Below are 22,659 nucleotides of genomic sequence, written 5' to 3'. Positions count from 1 at the left end.
GCTCAAATCAGCCCCAACCTTTCCCATCTCCTGCTCTCCCCTGAGCTCCCCCTGGGCTGGGAGATTCCCTGCCTGCACTCAGGGAGGACCTGGAGCAACTGGCACCAAAATGATTGAAAAAATGGAAAATGAGCTCCTAAATCCCTTGGGAAGCTCAGGAATTGTGACACTGTGCCCCTAATTCAGTCAAATATTGCTTGTGAGTTCCTCCCATTCCATTCCATGCAATCAGGGAGTGGTTTTGGAGGGGAAGATCCTGAAAATTTAATTTCCTGCCCTGGCCAGGGACACTGCCACTGTCCCAGGTCCCTCCAAGCCCCATCCAGGCCTGGGAAAAACAAAAATTTCCCACCTCAGTGATCAATTGGGGATGCTCAGAGAGAAATAAACTTTCCCAAAATTTATTCTAGAAGAACTTTGAGAAAACTGAAAGAAAAAATTAAAAATTCTTTAATATTTACAATGAGTGTTTTAAACTTGTTCACTCGTAAGATGTTTACAAGAAGGGTGTTATTCCTAATTAACCACTGGTGTAACAAGGGTTAATTGGAAACCAATCAAGTCTCCCTTTCTCAAAAAAGAAAAAAATAGAATGTCTAATAACTTCACTGTTACCTCCTGAGAAAACCTGAAACTCTGTGAAAGCCTTAAACAACAATAACAATAATTTCCCTCCTTTTTTTTCTCTCCTAATTTGGCAATTTCTCTCCTAAAAGGCAATTTGGCCTTTTTTTTTCTGTCCTAATTTTTTTCCCTTTTTTTTTCATCTCCTAATTTTCCCCTTTTTTTTCCTCTTCTATTTTTTCCCCTTTTTTCCTCTCCTAACGTGGCAAATCCCAGGGTCCCATCCCAGCTTTCCCTCTGCCACCACTCCTCCCTGCCTCCTGACACTCTTCAGCTCATCAGCCCTCAGCTGCAAACCCTAAAAACCCAAACTTTCCCCAACTTTATTCCAGAAGAACTTTGAGAAAACTGAAAAAAAAAAAATTAAAATATTCTTTAATATTTACAATGAGTGTTTTAAACTTGTTCACTCGTAAGATGTTTACAAGAAGGGAGTTGTTCCTAATTAACCACTGGTGTAACAAGGGTTAATTGGAGACCAATCAAATCTCCTTTTCTCAAAAAAAAAAAAAATTAAAATGACTAATAACTTCACTGTTACCTTCTGAGAAAACCTGAAACTCTGTGTCCCTTCATTCAGCCATCTCTCATACAATAATAACAATAATTTCCCCTCCTTTTTTTCTCTCCTAATTTGGCAATTTCTCTCCTAAAAGGCAATTTGGCCTTTTTTTAAATCTCCTATTTTTTTCCTTTTTTTTTTTCATCTTCTAATTTTCCCCTTTTTTTTCCTCTTCTATTTTTTCCCCTTTTTCCTCTCCTAACGTGGCAAATCCCAGGGTCCCACCCCAGCTTTCCTTCTGCCACCACTCCTCCCTGCCTCCTGACACTCTTCAGCTCATCAGCCCTCAGCTGCAAACCCTAAAAACCCAAACTTCCCTCAACTTTATTCCAGAAGAACTTTGAGAAAACTGAAAAAAAATTTAAAATATTCTTTAATATTTACAATGAGTGTTTTAAACTTGTTGTTCACTTGTACAATGTTTCCAAGAAGGGTGTTATTCCTAATTAACCAATGGTCTAAGAAGGGTTAATTGGAGACCAATCAAGTCTCCCTTTCTCAAAAAAAAAAAAAATTAAAATGTCTGATAACTTCACTGTTACCTTCTGAGAAAACCTGAAATTCTGTGTCCCTTCATTCAGCCATCTCTCATACAATAATAACAATAATAACATTAATAACAATAATAACGATAATAACAATAATTTCCCCCTTTTTTTCCTCTCCTAATTTGGCATTTTCTATCCTAAAAGGCAATTTGGCCTTTTTTTTTAATCTCCTAATTTTTCCCTTTTTTTCCTCTCCTAATTTGTCAAATCCCAGAGTCCCACCCCAGCTTTCCCTCTGTGCCATCACTCCTCCCTGCCTCTGAGATCAGTGGGGTTGCTCAGGAGTGGGATCAAATCCAGCAGGATTTTCCCTCTTTTGTTTTAGGATTTAGGCACCCTGACATGATTCTCCTGATGTTATAATGATTGATTGTCCCACTGATTATTTTGTGGGATAGATTCAGGGATGTTTTCCCAAATTCCTGCAGTTTTCCTAGAAATGTGAAAAACGAGAATTGAAATGTGGTTTTAGTAAGAAGCTTGCTTTAGAAAAAGGGAATAATAAAGGTAAATTTCATGATAAAAATTGGAATTATGGAATCAGGGAATCATGGAATCATGGAATCATGGGATGATTGGTGTTGGAAGGGATTTTAGGGATTTCAAAGCCCACCCCTGCCATGGCAGGGACACCTCCCACTGTCCCAGGCTGCTCCAGCCCCAGTGTCCAGCCTGGCCTTGGGCACTGCCAGGGATGCAGGGATGGAATTCCATCCCAGCCCTGCCCAGAACAATTCCTCATTCCCAAAAATCCCATCTGAAGTTCCCAGTTTGAAGAAAACCTGTCCAGCCCAGCTTTGAAATGAGGTCCCTGGAGAGCCTCAGGAGTGAGCTGCTCCCTTTTTCCCTGGAAAGCCGAGGGTTCCAGGGAGCAGCTGGCTGTAACAGGAGCCCTGCACCCCACACTCCCTTTTGGGGGATATTGGATGTCCTTGAGCAGGTGTTACTGGATTAAAGGGGATAAATTCCCATTTTTACAGGATTAAAGGGGATAAATTCTGATCTGGGGCTTTTTTAGCGCTACTTAAATAAATATTATTGACTCTGCAAACTCCTTAGCTCCTACCAGGGAAGGAGGGATTTGGGTTTGTTTTTTGGGATTTTTTTTTGCAGATATAAATTATTTTAAAATATATCAGAGTTTTGTTAAAAATAGACATAATTCCAGGACCTGAAGGAGCTGACAAGAAAGATGGAGAGGGATTATTGCCAGGGAAAGGAGGGACAGGAGCCAGGGAATGGCTGCCAGTGCCAGAGGGCAGGGCTGGGGGGGATCCTGGCAATGAGGAATTGTTCCCTGGCAGGGTGGGCAGGGCTGGGATGGAATTCCATCCCTGCATCCCTGGCAGTGCCCAAGGCCAGGCTGGAGCATCCTGGCACAGTGGGAGGTGTCCCTGCCATGGCAGCTTTTTAAGGATGGGATGATCCCTAAAATCTCCTCCATCCCAAACCATCCCATCAACCTGAAGACCTGAATTTAACCTGAACAGGCAGACACAATTCATGAGGAGAAAAATCATTCCAGATCCTCCAGAAATTCATACACTGGGAGCTTCACAGCCCTCATGGCAAGAATAATGTTTGCTTTAGGGAAGGAATGATTTGCTGCTGATGAGAGAAGAGCTCTCCTTCAGAGGAGCGGGGGAAATCTTTCCTGGAGGTCACAGAGGTTTTGTGTTTCTTTTTAAGCACGAGTATAACATTTGGTTCTACAACTTCACCCCTCCTCACATCTTTTTCTGCCTGCAAACACTGACCCTGCTCTGTGGCATCCCAGAACCAGCCAGGTGGGAAGAGCCCTCCAGGATCACCCAGTGCCACCAGCACTGTCCCCAAGGGCCACATCCAGACTCCTCAACACTCCCACAGACAGTGACTCCACCACAGGCAATTATTCTGCTTCCTCACTGCTCATGTGGGCAAAAAACCCCTCAAATCTCTTTTCAGAACCTCCCCTGGTGCATTTGAAGTTCGTTTCTTTTTCATCCTTTCCCTTGACTTGTGACGTCTCAATGTCTGCATCGCCCTGAGACACAAACACAGATCTTTGTCCCACTGACAGCCCCTGAGCCCAGAAATGTTTTTGGGCTGTGCCACCACCTCTGATCCCCTCCAGAACCGCTCTGAGCTCTTCAGGGGGACATCAGGCTGCCAGGTGGCTGCAAACTCCCCAAACCCCAAAAAACCGCGACGGCTCCGCGCCTTCCAACCCACTCATTCCCACCCTCCTCCTTCCCCGCAGGAGGCTGCAAACCCTCGTTCCCTGCGAGCTGCAGAGCTCCTGTCCCTTCTGAGAAACCAAAATAACTGAAAAGGAGCTGGGCAGAGCTCGGGGACAGGAAGGCACCGGGGGGAGCGGGGACGGAACTGCTGCAAGAGCGGCGCAGGGCCCTTATCAGCGGCAGGCAGGGGCTGCGGTTTGCTCGCTCTCGCAACCCTCCTGCAACTGTCACTTGTTTTCCTACAAACAGGATGCCCCAAAGAGGCCAGCAGCTGGCCCAGGACTCCGGGGACAGGGGGGTTTTGGGGTGCTTCTCGCCAGCTTGGAGCCTCTCGGGGTTTTTTCCCGGAGGAAAAGTGGGTGCAGGTGCGAGCCGAGCTCCTTCCTGCTGGGAGGAACCCAGACCTCGTGGTGGGGCAGGGGAGAGGCTGAGCTCTCATTTTGCTCCATTTTTATGATTCCACCTCGAATTTGTTGTTGAGGGGGGGGTTGTGCTACGCTGAGACAGCAAGGGAACGTCTCTGGTGTGCCTTGAAAAATTGAGGATGCTCCATCCCTGGAATTGTCCAAGGAGCAACATTTGGGAGGGAGAGGCAGAGGGTAGGAATGAAATGGCCTTAAAAGCCCCTTCCAACCCCAACCATTCCATGATCCAAGCACATTCCCATGATTTCTTTGCCATGCAGTCCCTCTTTGCTGGAGTGAGGGCTGAATTAATGGAAATGCTTCTAAAAAGCCAAAGGAGCAACTGGAGGAGTCCAAGGAAGGCCTGGAGGCGGCACTGAGTGCTCTGGGCTGGGGACAAGGTGGGCACGGGGCACAGCTGGCACTGGGTGGTCTCAGAGGTCTTTTCCAGCCTCAGGGATTTGGGGATTCTGGCATTCTGTCCTTCCAGCCCCTGCATCCTGATACCATTCCCACTCCTCTGAATTTTGCAGCTCAGGCTCCTCAAGGAGCTCCACAAGTTCTCCACAAGTTCTGCTCTCCAAGGTCACCTGGGCTGTGCTCCAGGCAAACCTGCCCTGCCAACCAGCGAGGCACCAGCCTGCAAATTTACCCAGAAGGGAGATATGGGAAAAAAACCAAACCAAGTTCAGATAATTCCCTGGGCAAAGGTTATTCCCTGTGCCAGAGGTGGAGCCTTTTCCAACGGCAGCTTTGGCTTTGCACCCTGCAAGGGTTTCTGGAACTTCCCAGAGTCAGATCAACACCAGGGAGAGCAGGGTGGGGGAAAAAAGTAACTCTGGAATTAATTTTTTTTTTAATGAAGATTTGCTTTTCAATTCTTTTCTGCAAGAAAAAAAAAATTAAAAAGAAGAAATAATTTTAAATGCATGAATGAATTCTTTGTGTGCCACAAGAACCTCCTGCTCTGCTGGAGCCTGGGAGGATTTTAGGGAGTCTATCAAGAATATCCTGAGTTGGAAGGGACCCAGCTTGATGTCCAGAAACAGCTCTTGGCATTTTCAAATTCTCCTGCTGCTCAAAGTTATCTGGAGAACACTTTTCCCCCTGGATTTTCTTGGTGGTTTTTATTTGAGATGGATTGCAGCTGGAGAGGTACAATATCAGGGCCCTGAAATGATGTGTGGTGCTCAAGAAATTTCTGATTAAAACATCAGTTTGATTCAATCTGAATTTTGAGGTAAACACGAGATCTTTGGGGAGATAGCTGTGAAGCTGAGGTTCTCAGAACTGCTGAACTTACAATCTGATCATTCCTCCCTAATTCTTCATCCATGAAGATGAGGAATATCCTATTCTCAGAGTGATTTGAGCGTTCCAGGATGGATTTGACTAACTTTGGATGCCACTGGGGCCCAAGTGAGCTGCAAACTCCTCTCTCAGCCTGCTTGAGGGGAGGCAGAGCTTGTGTGATCTCTCCTCGTTGTCTCTGGCCCTCCCCCAGCTCTTGTGGTTTGTGGGCCAACTCTACTAAAGTTGATAGAGCAGAAGTGGGCTGAAGTTCCTTTGGCTCTCATCAACCGTGCCTGAGAGGCTCTGTCAGAGCTCCCTCCCAGCTGAGGGGAGCCTGAGGGAGCTTTTAGACTCCTGGAGAAAGGAAAAAACTTCCATCAGATCAAATCCCTCTCGGGTTTTAGAGAGCTCAGGCAGAAGCACATCCAGGTCTGTAGGAAATCTGGGTCTGCCCAGGACAGCATCTCCTGGCTTTTTAATGGCACCAAACCAGGCTTGGCTTGAATTCAGGTGATGCTTCCATCTGAAATTTCACCCTCCAAGGAGAAGCCTTTTAATGGCTTTGCACATTTTCAACAAAAGCTTTTTGGAACTTCCCACTAAAGCAAGGCTTAGCTAGAAAAAGGATGAGACAAAATCTCATGGGAAGCAGGAGAGGTTTTCACCACCTTGCACAGGTTGTGGGGAAGGCCCTCATGAACAACATCTGGATTTCATGGAATTGATATCCATGGAGCAACTGCCTGAAGTGTTCCAGTCAGTCAATCCATCCCATCCCAAGTGCTTCTCCAGCATTTCCCATGGAACATCACCGGGTCAGGGAATTCCCAGCTCTGGGGGCACCTCTGGGTGCTGTGCCCAGCTCTGGCTCTTCAGCACAGCAGGGCCAGGAGCTGCTGGAGCTGAGCAAGGACCTGGAGCAGCTCCGTGCCCAGGAAAAGCTGAGGGAGCTGTGATGCCTCAGTTTTGAGCTTTTCTGTTTTTCAGACTCTGTGCTGCTTTAGTTTGTACTTCTGAGCTTCATATTATGGGATGGTGAGCTCTGTGCACAGAGCAGGGAGACAAAACAATTCCTGCTCCAGCTGGGCACCAAGGACAAATGAGCCAAATCTCAGCCAGGAGCACAAACCCCGTGGGCTGGAGAGAGAAAAACAAGCAGGGTGGGACTGCAGGGGCTGAAGCTGGGATGGGACAATGAACTGCAAGGTGCAAATGGAGCAGAGCTGATCCCAGGGAGAGACCCCGTGCCCGGCCGGGCATTTTGGGGCCGTTTTGGGTCATCTTGGGTGCAGCCCTGGCTGGGCTCTGGTGCTGCCCCAGGTGGGTCCATGCAGGAGATCCTTTGGATAAATCCCTGCTTTGTTCTGGGACTCTGCCCAGCCCCTGCTTTGGGGCTGCTCAGCCTGGAGAGGAGCCCCAGCTGAGAGGGTCCTCAGCCCTGGCTGTCCCTGTGTCTGTCCCTGTGTCTGTCCCTGTGTCTGTCCCTGTGTGCAGAGGTCAGAGCAGCCCAGGCTCTGCTCCAGGTCCAGTCCTGGCCCCAGAGCCACGGGCAGGGGCTGAGCCCAGCAATTCCCCTGCACAGGAGGCACAACTTCTGCCCTGCTCTAATCTTGACTCCAACCAAGCCTTTGGTTCAACACCCTCCTCACTTTTTATCTCCCACATCACCACTTGCATCAGAACTCTGACACAAGCTGCCTCTCGAGTTTCACATGTATTCAAGCGAAAAAGTAACAGCAAAGAAACCAGTTTAGAAATAATTCTCTTTTTCCCTGCCATTTTCTCCCTCCCACGCCCTGCACACGCCACTTTCGAGTTCTGCGTTGCCAAAATTAATGTTGATGTCACTGCATAACCAAAATTAACCAGCCCAAGCTAATGCAGGAAACTTCCAGAAGAGCCTGGGAAAAGGAAATTAAGATCCCACAGGAACCTGTTGATCCAGTGGGATCTATGCAGAGAATCCTGAACTTGAGATTTTGGGAAAAAATCAGGAACTCTGGAGGTGTGTTCAGCACTTGTCTCAGGACTCTGGGTAAAGTCAGAAGTTAAAGAGGAGGAGTGCACAGCAGCTCCAGGGGAAGCCAATCCTTCCATCCCAGGGAGTTTGTGGGTTTCCCATCCCTGGAAGTGTCCAAGGTCAGGCTGGATGGGACTTGGAGCAGTCTGGGACAGTGAAAACTCTGAGTGCAAATCAGCTGAAGTGAGATGGTTCTAAGGTCCCTCCCAACCCAAACCAATCCATGATTCCATGATCCCTTCCTGAATGTCTAAAAAAGCTCCAGGAATCAGCATCAAAGAGAGGAATTCCAGGTGCCAGGCACAGAACCAGGATTTCTTTGGGCCACCTGCACCCATCCAACCCCAACCAAAGGGAGAAGACACCGGCGAAGGAAAGGACAATAATTCAATAACCCATAGGATGAACAATGGGGGATTGACTTCAAACACTGAACTGCCCAAAAAAAACCCCAAAACCAAACAAAACCCAACAAAAAACCCTGGAAAAATGCCAGTGGATTATTCTGGGAGCACCACCTGGGGGAGTTTTCTCTATTCCTTTATTTTAACTCACAGGCAAAGGCAGCTCCAAACACCTGTGTCTCAAATAGCAGCAGCTGGGCCTCAGATTTCCATCACCCAACCATTCCCTGAAATCCTGGCAGCTCCTGCTGCTCGGGAATATTCCCCATTCCAGCTGGAAAATGCAGCCCCCAGAGGAAACAGAGGTCAGCAGAGGAAAAGTGGTTTTGCTACTCAAGGGTTAAATCACAATGAAAAACTTCTTCCCCTTCCTGACTTTCTCACTCTCTTTTCTGCATTGAATTCTGGTAAAAAAAAAAATATTTTAAATTGATTTTTTTTCCAGGCAAATCTTTAATCCACTCGGTTATTATATTTTTGCTTTTGTTTTATGATAACTCAAAGCAGGTTGGGCTTCAGCTGCAGAAATGCAAACCAGCAGCAAAATTTGCAACCTAAGTCATGTGCTAGAAAAGTTTGGGTGAATTGGTTGGTGGCAAATGTTGCAAAGAGCAGCATTTCCTGCAGACCTCAATCACGAGGTGGTTTGTTTTCTCACCGAGGAGAAAGAAGTGAGAGAAATTTTGCTGCAGGTAATGACATCCTAAAATAGGACAGCTCATGTTTTTCTATAGGTTATTTATTTAATTTCTCATTCCTCTTTGAACTGCAGTTTCAAATAAGAGAGGCCTCAATTTTCTGCAGAAAAGACAAACAAACCAAAAAATTACTAAAAAGTCCAGCAATGCTTTAAAATATTCAAGTCCTTCACCTCAACAAGTGAGGGACATCAGCCAGAAAACAAGTTAAGGGACAGGGAAAAGATTTTCCTTGGAAATGAGCAGAAATCTGATCACAAATTTCTGTTAAATCACAAAAGATCTGTGTAGGATTGTTTAGTAAACCTGAAGCTCCAGAGGCTGACCCTGTGTCCAGCCTGGTCCCACACCTGATCCCCTGGGACAATGGGATCTGGAGATCTGGAGCCTCTCTGCCTGGAATGGGCTTTAGCAAAGGCTGAAAAGGAGCTGAGCAGATGGAAAACCTCCAACTGCTTCTGTTTAAAAAGTGCTTTTGATCTCCAGCTGGGGTGGTTTCATCAAAGCAGGAACACCCCAGACCTCAAGAGCTGCTTCTGCCCTCTCCAAGTGGGACACGGATGTGCCCAAAACTCGGAGCTGTCCCAGGAGGGAGGGGCTGGCAGGGGGATTTCCTAATAAACCTGGGAAAATGAGCCAAGCCCCCGGTGGGCAGCTGGAATTGGGAGCTCTGGCTCACACAGAGGGGTTTTTATTCAGCACATCCTGAGAATGGAGCAAAACAGGGCAGGATTGACCTGCTGGAGCAAAGCAGGGGAGGCTCCAGGATGAGCAGAGGGCTGGAGCAGCTCTGCTGGCAGGAAAGGCTGGCACAGCTGGCATTGCTCACCTGCACAGGAGAAGCTTTGGGCTGAGCTCAGGGTGGCCTTGCAGGGCCTGCAGGAGCCCCAGGAAACCTGGAGAGAGACAATTTCCAGGGGCTGCAGGGACAGCACACAGGGAATGGCTGCCAGTGCCAGAGGGCAGGGCTGGGTGGGATCTTGGGAATGAGGAATTGTTCCCTGGCAGGGTGGGCAGGGCTGGGATGGAATTCCATCCCTGCATCCCTGGCAGTGCCCAAGGCCAGGCTGGACACTGGGGCTGGAGCAGCCTGGAACAGTGGGAGGTGTCCCTGCCATGGCAGGGCTGGGATGGGATGAGCTTTAGGGTCCCTTCCATCCCAAACCATTCCATAATTCCACAATTCTGCTCCAAAGCCAAAAGCAGCTGTTTGCAGAGGAGCTGCTGGCCTGGGCCATGGGTGCCACACCTTCTTCTGCAGCACAAGAGTCATCCCAGTCTCATCCAAAGCCCAAAGCCACCAGCCTGGTCTTTCCAGTGGTTTCCCTGACTCTTGGATCAGGTTCCATGTACACAAAAGACTGGGTTGCCTTAACTGCCCCAGTACAATGTGACTCTTAATCATCTTTCCTTGCCTAGAAATCAGTTTAATGACACAAATTCACCTCACAGGGGAACCCTAATTCCCCTTCATGTTGGTAATGTCCTGTTATCCCAAATGGATAACCATGGATTATCCTTAGGGATCCACAAGGATTAACCAAATCCAGCTCCTGATCCCCCACCAACCCCACCCTGGGCATCCCTGGCAGTGCTGGCCAAACCCTCCTGGAGCTCTGGCAGCCTCAGGCTGTGCCCATTCCCTGGGAAACTGGTGACAAAAATGACAATTTCCACTGCAATCCCTATTAGAGGAAAAGAAAACCACCCCAGCATTAAAAGTTCTGATTGTTACACCAAAATCTGAACAATTCATCACTTTTAAACCCCAGAGTTTATCCTGTCTCTGGTTTTTAACCTTGGCAAGTCATTCACATTTCATTTCCAGGCACACTGTATATGAAACCCTGCTTCATTTAGAAAATTAAATCATTTTCTCCAGTTAGGGACAGCCAGAAGAAGCTCATGTTCCTACAAGAGACCTAACTCTTGGTTTCAGTGTGCACAATTTTTTTGGTGTGAAAAATGTGTGGGTGTTCAGCCCCGTCCATTTTCACTATTACAGGTCTGATAAAGAGAAAACTCTTCAGGCTGAGGGGTCCTTTTCCTCTCAGAGGTGGCCAAAAGGATGGAAAAAGTTGTAACTAAATTTCTTGCACAGGGTTTGGAGCAATGAAACCACCACACTATGCAGCAAGTGATTCACCAACACTCACAGAAAGGTTTGGGTTGGAAGGACCTTAAATATCATCTTGTTCCACCCCCTCCACGGGCAGGGACACCTTCCCCTGTCCCAGGGATCCCAGCCCTGTCCAGCTGCCCTTGGACATTTCCAGGGATCCAGGGGCAGCCACAGCTTCTCCAGGAATTTCATTCTAAGGATTTCTCCCCAATATTTAATCTAAACCTCTCTCTTTTAGTTGAAAATTCTGTTCATGGAGTCTGAACTTGAGTTATCTTCCAGATATGAATTCTATTCCCTCTGACTCATACAAACCCCAGAGCTCATTTACATGGAGGTCCTGAAAACCAGAAGTGTTTTACAGAAGTCTGATATTATCTGGTAACTGAATTCTGAAATACAAAGGCCTTCCCCTGAACTGGGGGGAGCTCTGCTCTCAGATCTGGGGCCTCTCCGGGTGATGTGAATCCCAAAATCATCCAGGTGGGCAGGGACCTCCAGTGCCACCCCAGCCCCACCAGCATCACCCCAAACCCTGTCCCTGTCCCCAAGGCCACATCCAGGCTGCTCTGGGACAATTCCAGGGACTCCAAACCTCCCTGGGCAGCTCCTGCCAAGGCCTGACCACTCTGTGAGGGACAAAAATGTCCCAAAGTTCTACAGAAACCTGAACAGAGACTCTCACATATTTCTATCTCACAGAGATCCAGAGGACAGCCAGGAAAAGATCCAACAAAGGAATCTGGGTGATGGTTTTTTGTTCAGTTTCACAGGAACTGTTTTAAAAATCCTGAGCCTGCCCTGGTGCCATTTGAGGCCATTTCCTCTCCTCCTTTCCCTGCCCCTCCTGTCAGGAGCTGTGCAGAGCAGTGAGGTCCCCCCTGAGCCTCCTTTTCTCCAGGGCTGAGCATCAGAGAGCTCTGACTGATCCAACCTGCCCTGAAGGTTGGATCTTCTCAGAATCCCAGGATCAAGGCTGGGAAAACCCTCCAGGATCACCCAGTGCCACCCAGCCCCACCAGCATCACCCCAAACCCTGTCCCTGTCCCCAAGGCCACATCCAGGCTGCTCTGGGACAATTCCAGGCACTCCAAACTTCCCTGGGCAGCTCCTGCCAAGGCCTGACCACTCTGCCAGGGACATTTTCTGTCCCAGTCTCCAACCTGAGCCTGCCCTGGTGCCATTTGGGGCCATTTCCTCTCCTCCTTTCACTTTCACCAACCCTCCCTCGCTGCCCCTCCTGCCCTGAGGTCCCTTTGAGCCCCTTTTCTCCAGGCTGAGCCCCTTTCCCATCTCCCTCAGCTGCTCCCTCGTCCCTCAGGATGTGTTTTCCAGCCCCTTTTCCCATCTCTGGACACTCTCCAGCCCCTCAATGTCCTTCTGGATGTGAGGGGAGCCCATCCAGCCACCCCTGGATGAGCTGTGGCGCTGAGTGAGGGCAGGAGATGAACCCCAGGGCTGTCACTACTGATCTTAGACAGCCAGGACAGATTTCAGGTAGTACTGCTTTAAAATCATCCCTGCAGCCACACTTTCCCTTTCTTTGAGGGAAGAAAATCTGGCCCAGAGCAAATTCTTGGGATAAAACCCTGGATCCCCCCAGAGAGGGACAAAGTGGCCACCAACTGGTCAGTCTGGAGAGGAGGAGGCTGGGGGGGATCTCATTGCTGTGCACAACTCCTGACAGGAGGGGGGAGGGATGTGGGGGCTGGGAATTCTCTGGGAATGTTCAGGGGGAGTCTGGATGGGGCCCTGGGGTCATGGTTTGGGGTGAAGCTGTTGCTGCTGGGAGTGGGTGATCCTGAAGATCTCTTCCCACCCTGATCATTCCAGGATTCTGTGGATCTCTGAGCCCAGGTCTGGCTGTCACAGCAGAGGTGAATTCCACAAAACCACGTAAAAAATGAACTTGTGAGAGCTGAAAAGATGAACCAGTAAAAAATGAACTTGTGAGAGCTGCAGGTGGTGCTGGGGCTTTGAAGGTCCCAGACATTCGTCACACAGGACACACAGCCCCACACTGTGCTTCACCCTGACCCTGCCAAGGATTCCTCAAGCTCTCCCTTCCCTTTCAAACACCACAAAAAGGCACTGGAAGAACTGGGAATTCTCTGGGAATGTTCAGGGGGAGTCTGGATGGGGCCCTGGGGTCATGGTTTGGGGTGAAGCTGTTGCTGGTGGGAGTGGGTGATCCTGAAGATCTCTTCCCACTGTGATCATTCCAGGATTCTGTGGATCTCTGAGCCCAGGTCTGGCTGTCACAGCAGAGGTGAATTCCACAAAACCACGTAAAAAAATGAACTTGTGAGAGCTGAAAAGATGAACCAGTAAAAAATGAACTTGTGAGAGCTGCAGGTGGTGCTGGGGCTTTGAAGGTCCCAGACATTCGTCACACAGGACACACAGCCCCACACTGTGCTTTACCCTGACCCTGCCAGGGATTCCTCAAGCTCTCCCTTCCCTTTCAAACACCACAAAAAGCCACTGGAAGAACTGGGAATTCTCTGGGAATGTTCAGGGGGAGTCTGGATGGGGGCCCTGGGGTCATGGTTTGGGGTGAAGCTGTTGCTGGTGGGAGTGGGTGATCCTGAAGATCTCTTCCCACTTTGATCATTCCAGGATTCTGTGGATCTCTGAGCCCAGGTCTGGCTGTCACAGCAGAGGTGAATTCCACAAAACCACGTAAAAAATGAACTTGTGAGAGCTGAAAAAATGAACTTGTGAGAGCTGCAGGTGGTTCCTGGGCTTTGAAGGTCCCAGACATTCGTCACACAGGACACACAGCCCCACGCCGTGCTTCACCCTGAACCTGCCAGGGAATTCCCAAACTCTCCTTTCCCTTTCAAACACCACAAAAAGCCACTGGAAGAACTGGGAATTCTCTGGGAATGTTCAGGGGGAGTCTGGATGGGGGCCCTGGGGTCATGGTTTGGGGTGAAGCTGTTGCTGGTGGGAGTGGGTGATCCTGAAGATCTCTTCCCACTTTGATCATTCCAGGATTCTGTGGATCTCTGAGCCCAGGTCTGGCTGTCACAGCAGAGGTGAATTCCACAAAACCAAGTAAAAAAATGAACTTGTGAGAGCTGAAAAGATGAACCAGTAAAAAATGAACTTGCAGGTGGTGCTGGGGCTTTGAAGGTCCCAGACATTCGTCACCCAGGACACACAGCCCCACGCCGTGCTTTACCCTGAACCTGCCAGGGAATTCCCAAACTCTCCTTTCCCCTTCAAACACCACAAAAAGCCACTGGAAGGGCTGGCTCAGAGCTTCTGAGCTGCTGATTTGATGAGGGTGGCAGGGCTTGCCCTAAATCCAGCAGCTTGAAATGTTTATAGCAGATCTCATAAAACCTGACGGTTTTCAGGTTTCCTTCCAGTGCTTTCTCAGAAAGACTTGTAAGACATAAACCTTTCAACCTGCAGACAAAACCCAACCTAAATGCAGCTTCTGGGCTTTCAAAATCACAGCTTCAGTATGAAAGCAGATGACAGAAAACATCCTGCAAGACAAAATATTCATGAGGCAAAAGGAAAAAAAAAACCCAAGCCCATCTTGGACTGCTTGGGGGTTCACTGGAATCAGAAACTCAAAACAAAAACTACAGGTTGGAAACAGAAATTCCCAGATTGATCAAAGCCAGAGAAAGTGTTCTCAGAGATCTTCACGAGGTGAAACTGCCTGGTTTGACAGAGTTTCGCTCACAGCAGAAGTGGGGAATCCTTCAGACAACATCGAGGATGAACGGGAAACTCAATTTCCAATTGAGCTGCCCTCCCTCTCTCCTTCCCTGCTTCACACTCAGTCCCTCCATGCCCTTTTCTTTCTCCCACTTCAATATTTTGAATAAATCTTTATAGGAAATTCAATGGTTTGGACTAAAATTAGTGTTACTGGACTAAACCATTTTGTTTTATCATTAAACTTAATTTGTTTGTAAAGCTAAGCTTTGGCTGGGATCCCAGTGTAAAAAAAAGTCATTTATTTTGGAAATTACATTGGGAATCTGCATAATTCCTGCTCTTTCCATTGGCAGGAGTGGCATGCCTTGATTTCAGTACCTCTGAGAATATTCTGGTGTGCCTGGGTTGGAAATGCAGGATGTGGCTGGGCTGTGTGTTCCATGTCCATCTGTCAGAGCTGGGCAGTTCTCTGCTGTTCCCTGGGCAGTTTTTCCTTTCTCTCTCCCACAGCCCATCCTCCCTGCAGGAGATCTCTGCTGTCCATGGCCAGTGAGTGTCCCTGCAGGGCTGATCAAATTCCATCATCCCATGGGGAGATGCTGCGCCCAGGGCAGGAGCCAAGCATTCCTACCTGGATACAATCTGAGATTTCACACATTCCTACCTGGATACAATCTGAGATTTCACACATTCCTACCTGGATACAATCTGAGATTTCACACATTCCTGCCTGGATACAATCTGGGATTTCACACATTCCTACCTGGATATAATCTGAGATTTCACACATTCCTACCTGGATACAATCTGAGATTTCACACATTCCTACCTGGATACAATCTGAGATTTCACACATTCCTACCTGGATACAATCTGCCCTGGAACAGCACAGCAGCCTTTGCCCCCTGCATTCCCAGAGGAGCAGCTTTCTCCTGCCCTGCATTCCCAGAGGGAGAGCAGGCCCATCTCCAGCAGCCCTGGAGCTGCAGAGGAAAACTCCCCCCTTGTGCAGGATCCTGCTGCAGCAGAACCACAGCTGGCACTGCAGGAGGGCTGAGCCCCCCTGGGATGGGGCTGTGCCCCCACCCTGACACACAGGGGACAGCGACTGATCTCACTCTGGCAGGGTTGGTTTGTATCACTGCATTCTTATTTTATTTTTATTTTTTCCCTAATAAAGAACTGTTATTCCTGCTCCCATATCTTTGCCTGAGAGCCCCTTAATTTCAAAATCACAATAATTCAGACTATACCAATTTGCATTTTTTCACTTCAAGAGAGGCTCCTGCCTTCCTTTACCAACACCTGTCTTTTCAAACCAAGGCACCCACGGCCTGGAGCCCTTTGTGGCAGCTCAGGTGTTTCAGCCAGCAGCACTGCTGTCACCTCCCCTGCTGCCACCCCACAGGGCCCATCGATGCCTCTCAGAGAGGAGATATCACTGCACCATTTGGGCAGCTGACTCAGGTTTATCCAAATATTACCCAGCCTCTCCAGAGCAGAAAAAAGGAGGGAGATGTTTTCTTGTCCTCTCAGCCCAGTGAGTCACCGTGGCCTGTCTCTCTCCATGGCCAATCCCAGATGTCCTGGAGGAAGCCACAAATCATCTGGCAGATGACAGAGCTGCTTCCAGGGGATCTTTCTTCCCCAGCTTTAACAGGGTTTGCTTTGTGCTCTGAAATAGGGCAGGGAGAGGCAGAGGGAGAACTTAACCCTTCCAAAGTTTTTTTGGGTTTTGGGATTTTTTCTGTTTGCTTGTTTTGTTTGTTTGTTTGTTTTTGGCTGGTTGGGTTTTTGTTTGGTTTGGTTTGGCTTTTTTCCCCCTCAACCTAGCTGCTATTTATTAAGAAATTGTTGATGATCTTAAAGGGCTTTTCCAGCCTAATCAGTTCCATGATACTTTGTATGGACAGGAGTTTTTAGGATTCTGTTCAAGCCTTGGCTTTGCTGGGGTTTTATGGCAATGAACCTTCCCTGGTACAATTTAATGCCTTTCAGCCTCATTCTCCATCCCCATTCCTGCCTGGGAATCCCTCTGGATGTGCAGCAGAAACCTCTGGAACCCAGCAGGCACCGTTTGCACGTGGCAGGATGTCAGAGTCAGACATTTCTCCTGGTTTTGGGATAACCTACAGAGAAATCTGCTTTTTCCTTAGGGTTCTTTCTCCTTGGCTTTTCAAATTCAATTTCTAAATCCAACAGCAGTAATTTCCTTGCCACTCTCATTTAGGTACAGACTCTCCCCTCTCAAATAATCCACAATTCTGGAGCTGATGGGATGCAGCCCCTGATCCCTTCAGCCTCCATCCCACCCAGCACCGGGGACTTGATGACTTTTCCAACGGGAATCCCACCACAAGGAAAGTCAGAGCCCCTCATTTTCAATGAGAAGCATGACTGAGACACTCATCCTTTATTCTGCAGTCAAATTTCAAAAATTCCTTTCATAAACTTGTCACTACCCCTGGCTTTCACATGCATTTCAAGATAAGCATCCTGTTATTTTGGGATCACGCCTCAGCAGTCAAACTAAATCTTGATTATCTTCTGGTGACACACACACACACAAAAAAAAAAAGGAGTTTATTTTTTACTGCATCCCCTGGCAGTGTGGGGGAGATACTTTCATTTTCCACCAGAGAGCTGGAGCTGGTCCCTCATGGTAAAACACCCAACAATCTCTAATTAATGGCCGAGTGAGAAAGGGCAAAGGCAAAACAATCTGAGGGATGTGCAGGCCAGACAGACCCTAAATCCTTTTTAGACTCAGCACAACATATCCCTGGGCTGAGTGTGGCTGCTGAAACACTCAGTGAAATATTTTGGCTCAGGATAAAATCTCTTGATCTCACCAGAGCAGCATGTTCAGCTCTGTCAGACTTTTTACTTCCTGTGTTCAGGCCTCGCAGTGTTTCTCAAGGCTTTTAAGTGAAAAAAGAGCTCGGGCTGTGTAAGTCAGACATTGTGCAAGGTTTTTCTACTTGTAAGCCAAGGTTTTTATGAGCTTTAGTTCAATTTCCTATTCACAAGCTGCAGTCAGTGGTTTATAATGCTGACATGAATTAACTCTTTGGTATGGGGCAGGCAGCCTGAAAAAGGCTGGAAAATTCTCCCTCCTCAGTGACAAGGGAATTTATGCTGCTGGAAAAAGAATCCCAGACTGGTGTGGGTTGGGAGGGATTTAAAGATCACCCCATTCCAACCCTGCCATGGCAGGGACACCTTCCTCTGTCCCAGGGTGCCCCAGCCTGGCCCGGGACACTTCCAGGGATGAGGAATCCACAATTCTGGAGCTGATGGGATGGAGCCCCTGATCCCCTCAGCCTCCAGCCCACCCAGCACCAGGGACTTGAGGACGTTTCCAACGGGAATCCCACCACAAGGAACTCAGAGCCACTCATTTTCAGTGAGAATCAGAGTGCTCAGGTGTCCCTGAATCCAGGGAGAACCTTCAGAGCAGGGAGAGCTTCTCCATTAAATCATCTCAAGACGTTCAGCATCACCCAGTGCCACCCCAGCATCACCCCAATCCCTGTCCCTGTCCCCAAGGCCACATCCAGGCTGCTCTGGGACAATTCCAGGCACTCCAAACCTCCCTGGGCAGCTCCTGCCAAGGCCTGACCACTCTGCCAGGGACATTTTCTGTCCCAGTCTCCAACCTGAGCCTGCCCTGGTGCCATTTGAGGCCATTTCCTCTCATTTTTCCCTGCCCCTCCTGTCAGGAGCTGTGCAGAGCAGTGAGGTCCCCCCTGAGCCTCCTTTTCTCCAGGCTGAACCCCCAAGTTCAGCTGCTCCCCCCAGGATTTGTTTTCCAGCCCCTTCCCAGCTTTTTGCCTTTCCTTGGACTCACCACAGTTTTATTTTGCATTTACAAGGCAAGAATCCCTCAATGCCTGGGTGCTCCTTGGCACTGTAGGACTCAGAAGAAATCACCCAGAGTGATTTTTCTGGTTTTCCACGTTATAAAATTGCTGTGCTGCTGTTCATTCCCAGTTGATCACAAACCATCCAAATGTCCAACCACGGCCATGATTAATTAATAAAAAATTATCAGAAAGGCAAAACCACGAGAAAACTTCTTTGCCTATTGAAAGAATCAGACCTTGCAGCAAAATCAAGGGAAAAGTGCCCTCCTGGAAAATATTACACTTGGTGCTCTTTTGAGCTGCAGGAAAAGATCAGCTCTGTTTTCTTTCATAGGCAAAATTATCAGGAAATTAAAAATCGTTACGGCGTAACAACCTTGAGAAATTACAAAATTGGAAATGATGAAATTAGAAATTACAAAATTAAAAAAAATATAAAATTAGGAATTATAAAAATTAGGGGTGGGGTGTGATGCAATTATTATGTACTCCTTTAAAACCCATAGGGTTTTACCACAAGACCCCCCCTCAAGAGGACTCATTTTGATGCCCCATCCCAAAATTCTCCTTGGAATGTGTTGGGAACAGAGAGGCTCCAGCCTGATGCTCATTCCCTGAGCGAGGAGCTGGTGTGGTGTGATAGGAAAAGGACCACATCCTTTGTGGTGTACCACACCCCATGAGCACGTCAGGGTTTCTGTGCCTGCCGCTGCCCCCGGGGGCTGCACCAACGCCGCTGCTTCCCCATTCCCCTCCTTTTCTCCCCAATTTCCACCAGTATCAAGCTCCAAAAGAATGATGGATTTCCTTCTCGCAGAGCTGCCTGGCCTGATAAAGGGAAATCCACAGAGAAAACAATTTTTTTCCCCCCCTTCCTTCACGATTTCAGTTGAGGGAGAAAGAGCAATAAATTTTGGCGGGAAAAGCAGAAAAGAGGCACTCTGGGGACGTTGCTTTGCAAAGGCTGTTGAGAAATAGGGTGAGAACAACCCACCCTAGGGATGATTATTTTTCTTGCTCCCGAGCCCAAACGTTCCTTTTGCTGAGCCCAGGATTTTGAAACTGCCCTGAGTTCGTTTGAGTGGAGAAAGGAACAAAAAGGGAACTGCTGGAAAACCGTTCCACGCTCGCACACACACGCACGATGTTCTTTTGCAATGATGAAACATTTGTTTTACAACTCAACCGAAGTGTTTGACCCGAGGTTTTCTGCAGGAAAAACCTCTGTACACAAGGTTCTGCAGGATCTTGTGCCCGGGCTGTCAAAACTGGATAGGAAATTTTATATAAATATAAAAACCAGGAGTGATTTGAGGCGGAAGGGACCTTAAAGATGATCCCATTCCACCCCCTGCTGTGGGCAGGGACACCTCCCCCTATCCCAGGTTACTCCAAGCCCAGTCCAGCCTGGCCCAGAACATTCCAGGTGTTCCTCAGATACACAGATGTCTTCCAGCCTAGCCCTGCTTGTAGCCCATTCCCCAAAGAAAACAAAATCCAGGCGCTGGAACAACCTTAATGCCAAAAATGAGGACGAAAATAAACCCCATTCTGGGGTGTTGAGCTAAATCTCTCGCTGGATTAAGCAGCTTTAAGAAACTCCTCCTTTTCTGGACAAGTCAGCCCTTGGTTTTCAACCAGCTGCTCTGAAATTTTTTGGGTTCCTGCCAAGCACACGACCCCTGCTCTCCATCCCTCCCCGTGGCCTGGCACAAGCACAGCCCCATGAGGTTCACTCTGTTCTTTATCACACACAGAAATTCCTCAAGAACCCTTCCTGTGCTACACATTAAACACCGAGCAGTTGCTGAGCTAAAAAAGAATTAAATTAAAAAAAAAAAAGAGAAAAGCTGACGAATTGCAGGAAGGTCCTGCTTGTTATTTTAGCAGTATTGCTTCCTCTCCCTGCTGCTCAGGGTGCTGAGCACTTGGGCACCTCCTGCCCACCCTCCAGCATCTCCCCCAGCCAGGCACGAAGGTGCTGGTGACTCACAGCCTGCAGTGCCAGGAAAAAGACGGAGAAGAACTTCGGGTATGAGCAGAAGGGGGGGAAAAAATAGATTTGAACAGCAGAGCTGGGTAGGATTTGGGCAGGCTGTGACCCTCAGGAGCTGCTGCCAGTGGTGACACAGCAGCTGGGAGCAGCTCTTCCGCATTCCCCGTTATTAATGGGAATAAACTCCTGACTCACGCCAGCCCGGCTGGGCTCTCAGCAGCTCTGAAGTGCTGCTCCATTTTTGGAACCCTGGCTGCTGAGAATTTGAGACTTTCTGTGCTGCCAGGCACTGACCCCCAAGAGGACACTGCATTTGACCTGAGGCCGTAGAGAAAACTTCTAAAATTAAATAATAGGATTAAGATTATAAGTGCGCAGTTTGAATAGAAGCGTGTAATATCACATGGTGGAAAACTCAGAGTTTAAAGTTTTAGATTATAGGAATATATATAAAACAAGATAGTTTTAAAGCAGAAGCTAGTCCTTCTTTACCCTCTTCACCTGCTTCTTCATGAGTTTGAGAAGTATTGTGTAATTCGATTAAAAAGTCCACATTACAAGCCACAAGTAGTTATTGAGTTAAAAGTAAAGATAATTTGCGTATAATTTCTTATATAACAATTTATCCTTAAAAAACCTTATCGAAAGATACATCTCCATTTTTAACTTATTGAAGTTAAGTACTACAAAACTCACACCTTGTGGGACTATAATATAGATAAAAACCAACAAACATCTAAGTCCAAACAAGAAATACCATCTCACACATTTAATCCCAACTTTAACCAAAAAAAGCCCCAAAACCCCATTGCTCCCTGGCCAAGCCTGGGCTGGGCCAGGCTCTGTGTCCTCGTCACCCACGTGGGCACAGCCCCTCTGCAGCACAGGGAAAATTTCAGCTCCAGGAGTTCTTTGGGAAGGGCATTCCCAGGAAGCTGAGAAGTTTCCCGTGCTGAGCTGTGTGAATAAGCCATGACTAAAGCAGCAGCTCCACAGGGGGTGCTGAGAGCACGACAAGAACGTTACAACCTCTCGGTCACTGGTGACACAGCACAGATTGCTGGCTGCAGTCCCTCGGTCCCCCCCGGAGCCCCTCCAGGGCTGCAGCTGCTCCTCCAGCCATCAGAGCATCCTCAGAGCCTCCCGCTCCATCCCCACCACTCCTTTCCCCGAGCCACGTGAGCTGCAGCACACTTTAGGCAGGTTCCTAAGCTTTTATCTGAGCCTTAAACCCAGCCTAAATCCTGCTCTGCTGGCTGCTCCCTCCCTGCACTGTCCTTTGTCGTGGCAGCTGCTCAAAAAGTCCCCAGAAAAGAACCAAAGAGGAGCTTGAGCTGCCACTCTTGGACCTGCGGGAATTCCCAGGAGTTGTCCGAGCCCTCTGGGATTTAGGAACAGCAAATTCACGAGCATGCAATGGTTGTTTGAACAGCTTAAATGAAACCTTGTTGGAATCTCTTTAACTGATAAGCAAGGAGATGATATTTCTGCCAGCTCAGATATCAACTCAAAGAAAACTGAAGTGGAAAAAACCCCATGTACTGCAAGGAAGTGCCCAGATCCTCTCCAGACATGCATTTTCTGAAACACGGGAAAGCAAAACATCTATTTAGAAATTCTGAATGGCACTTACCTCTCAAGAAGTGCTGGTAAGAAGGAAGTGACTCAAATATGCTGTTTGAAGCCATTGTTTCCTCTCTAAAACTCACTCTCTCTTCACTGGGAGGCAATTTAGGGTTTCTTCCACCTTGGGGAGTGCAAAGTGAAGATTGGTCATTGCCACCACCCTCCTCCCAGCCATCCCTCTCGGCTCCATCCTGGCGCCTCGGGAGCGGATCCTGAGCTACTTTTGCTCAAAGAACTCTGAAATTGTTTCTTAAAATGAAGGAGGGGAAAAAAAAAAAAATAGTGGCTTGCTTGTGGTTGCTGATGCTTACCACCCTCCGAAACCCTGTGGTTTGCAGGCACAACGATTCGCCCTCCCTGCTGACCAATATCCCGGACCCGCTCTTGGGTGACTGCCTCCGTGCCCAACTTGTGGTTCTGTGGTTGTTTATGAGGCCCAAAGAAGTGTTTCACACAACCCAAATTACAAATTTAACTGTTCCCCTTTCCAGGACCTGCCTCCATTGGTTCTTTTGTATCACATGACTGGGGTGATGTCGACTTTCTGCCTTTTTTTTTTTTTGAAGGGTTTTTTTTTTTAACTTGCTGAAGTC

The 22,659-nt window shown here is 48.1% G+C and overlaps 1 protein-coding gene across 2 annotated transcripts in view; it reads right to left on the bottom strand.

The window, feature by feature from the left end:
- RUNX1 (RUNX family transcription factor 1) overlaps nt 1–22,128 on the bottom strand; it is a gene marked incomplete at both ends in the record, with an annotated part of 183,666 nt that extends 161,538 nt beyond the window's left edge. For both annotated transcript variants that reach the window (XM_084201208.1, XM_084201209.1), the window contains one exon: nt 22,074–22,128. In XM_084201208.1, the coding sequence (XP_084057334.1) occupies nt 22,074–22,128 (55 nt within the window). The remainder of the gene's footprint in view (nt 1–22,073) is intronic.
- Nucleotides 22,129–22,659: the final 531 nt, after the last annotated feature.

The sequence above is a fragment of the Fringilla coelebs genome, assembly GCF_963513975.1.
Source record: "Fringilla coelebs genome assembly, chromosome: 2".
NCBI classification, from domain to species: Eukaryota; Metazoa; Chordata; class Aves; order Passeriformes; family Fringillidae; genus Fringilla; species Fringilla coelebs.
The sequence above is the reverse complement of the archived record's forward strand: the minus strand, read 5'-3'. Positions and strand labels throughout refer to the sequence as shown.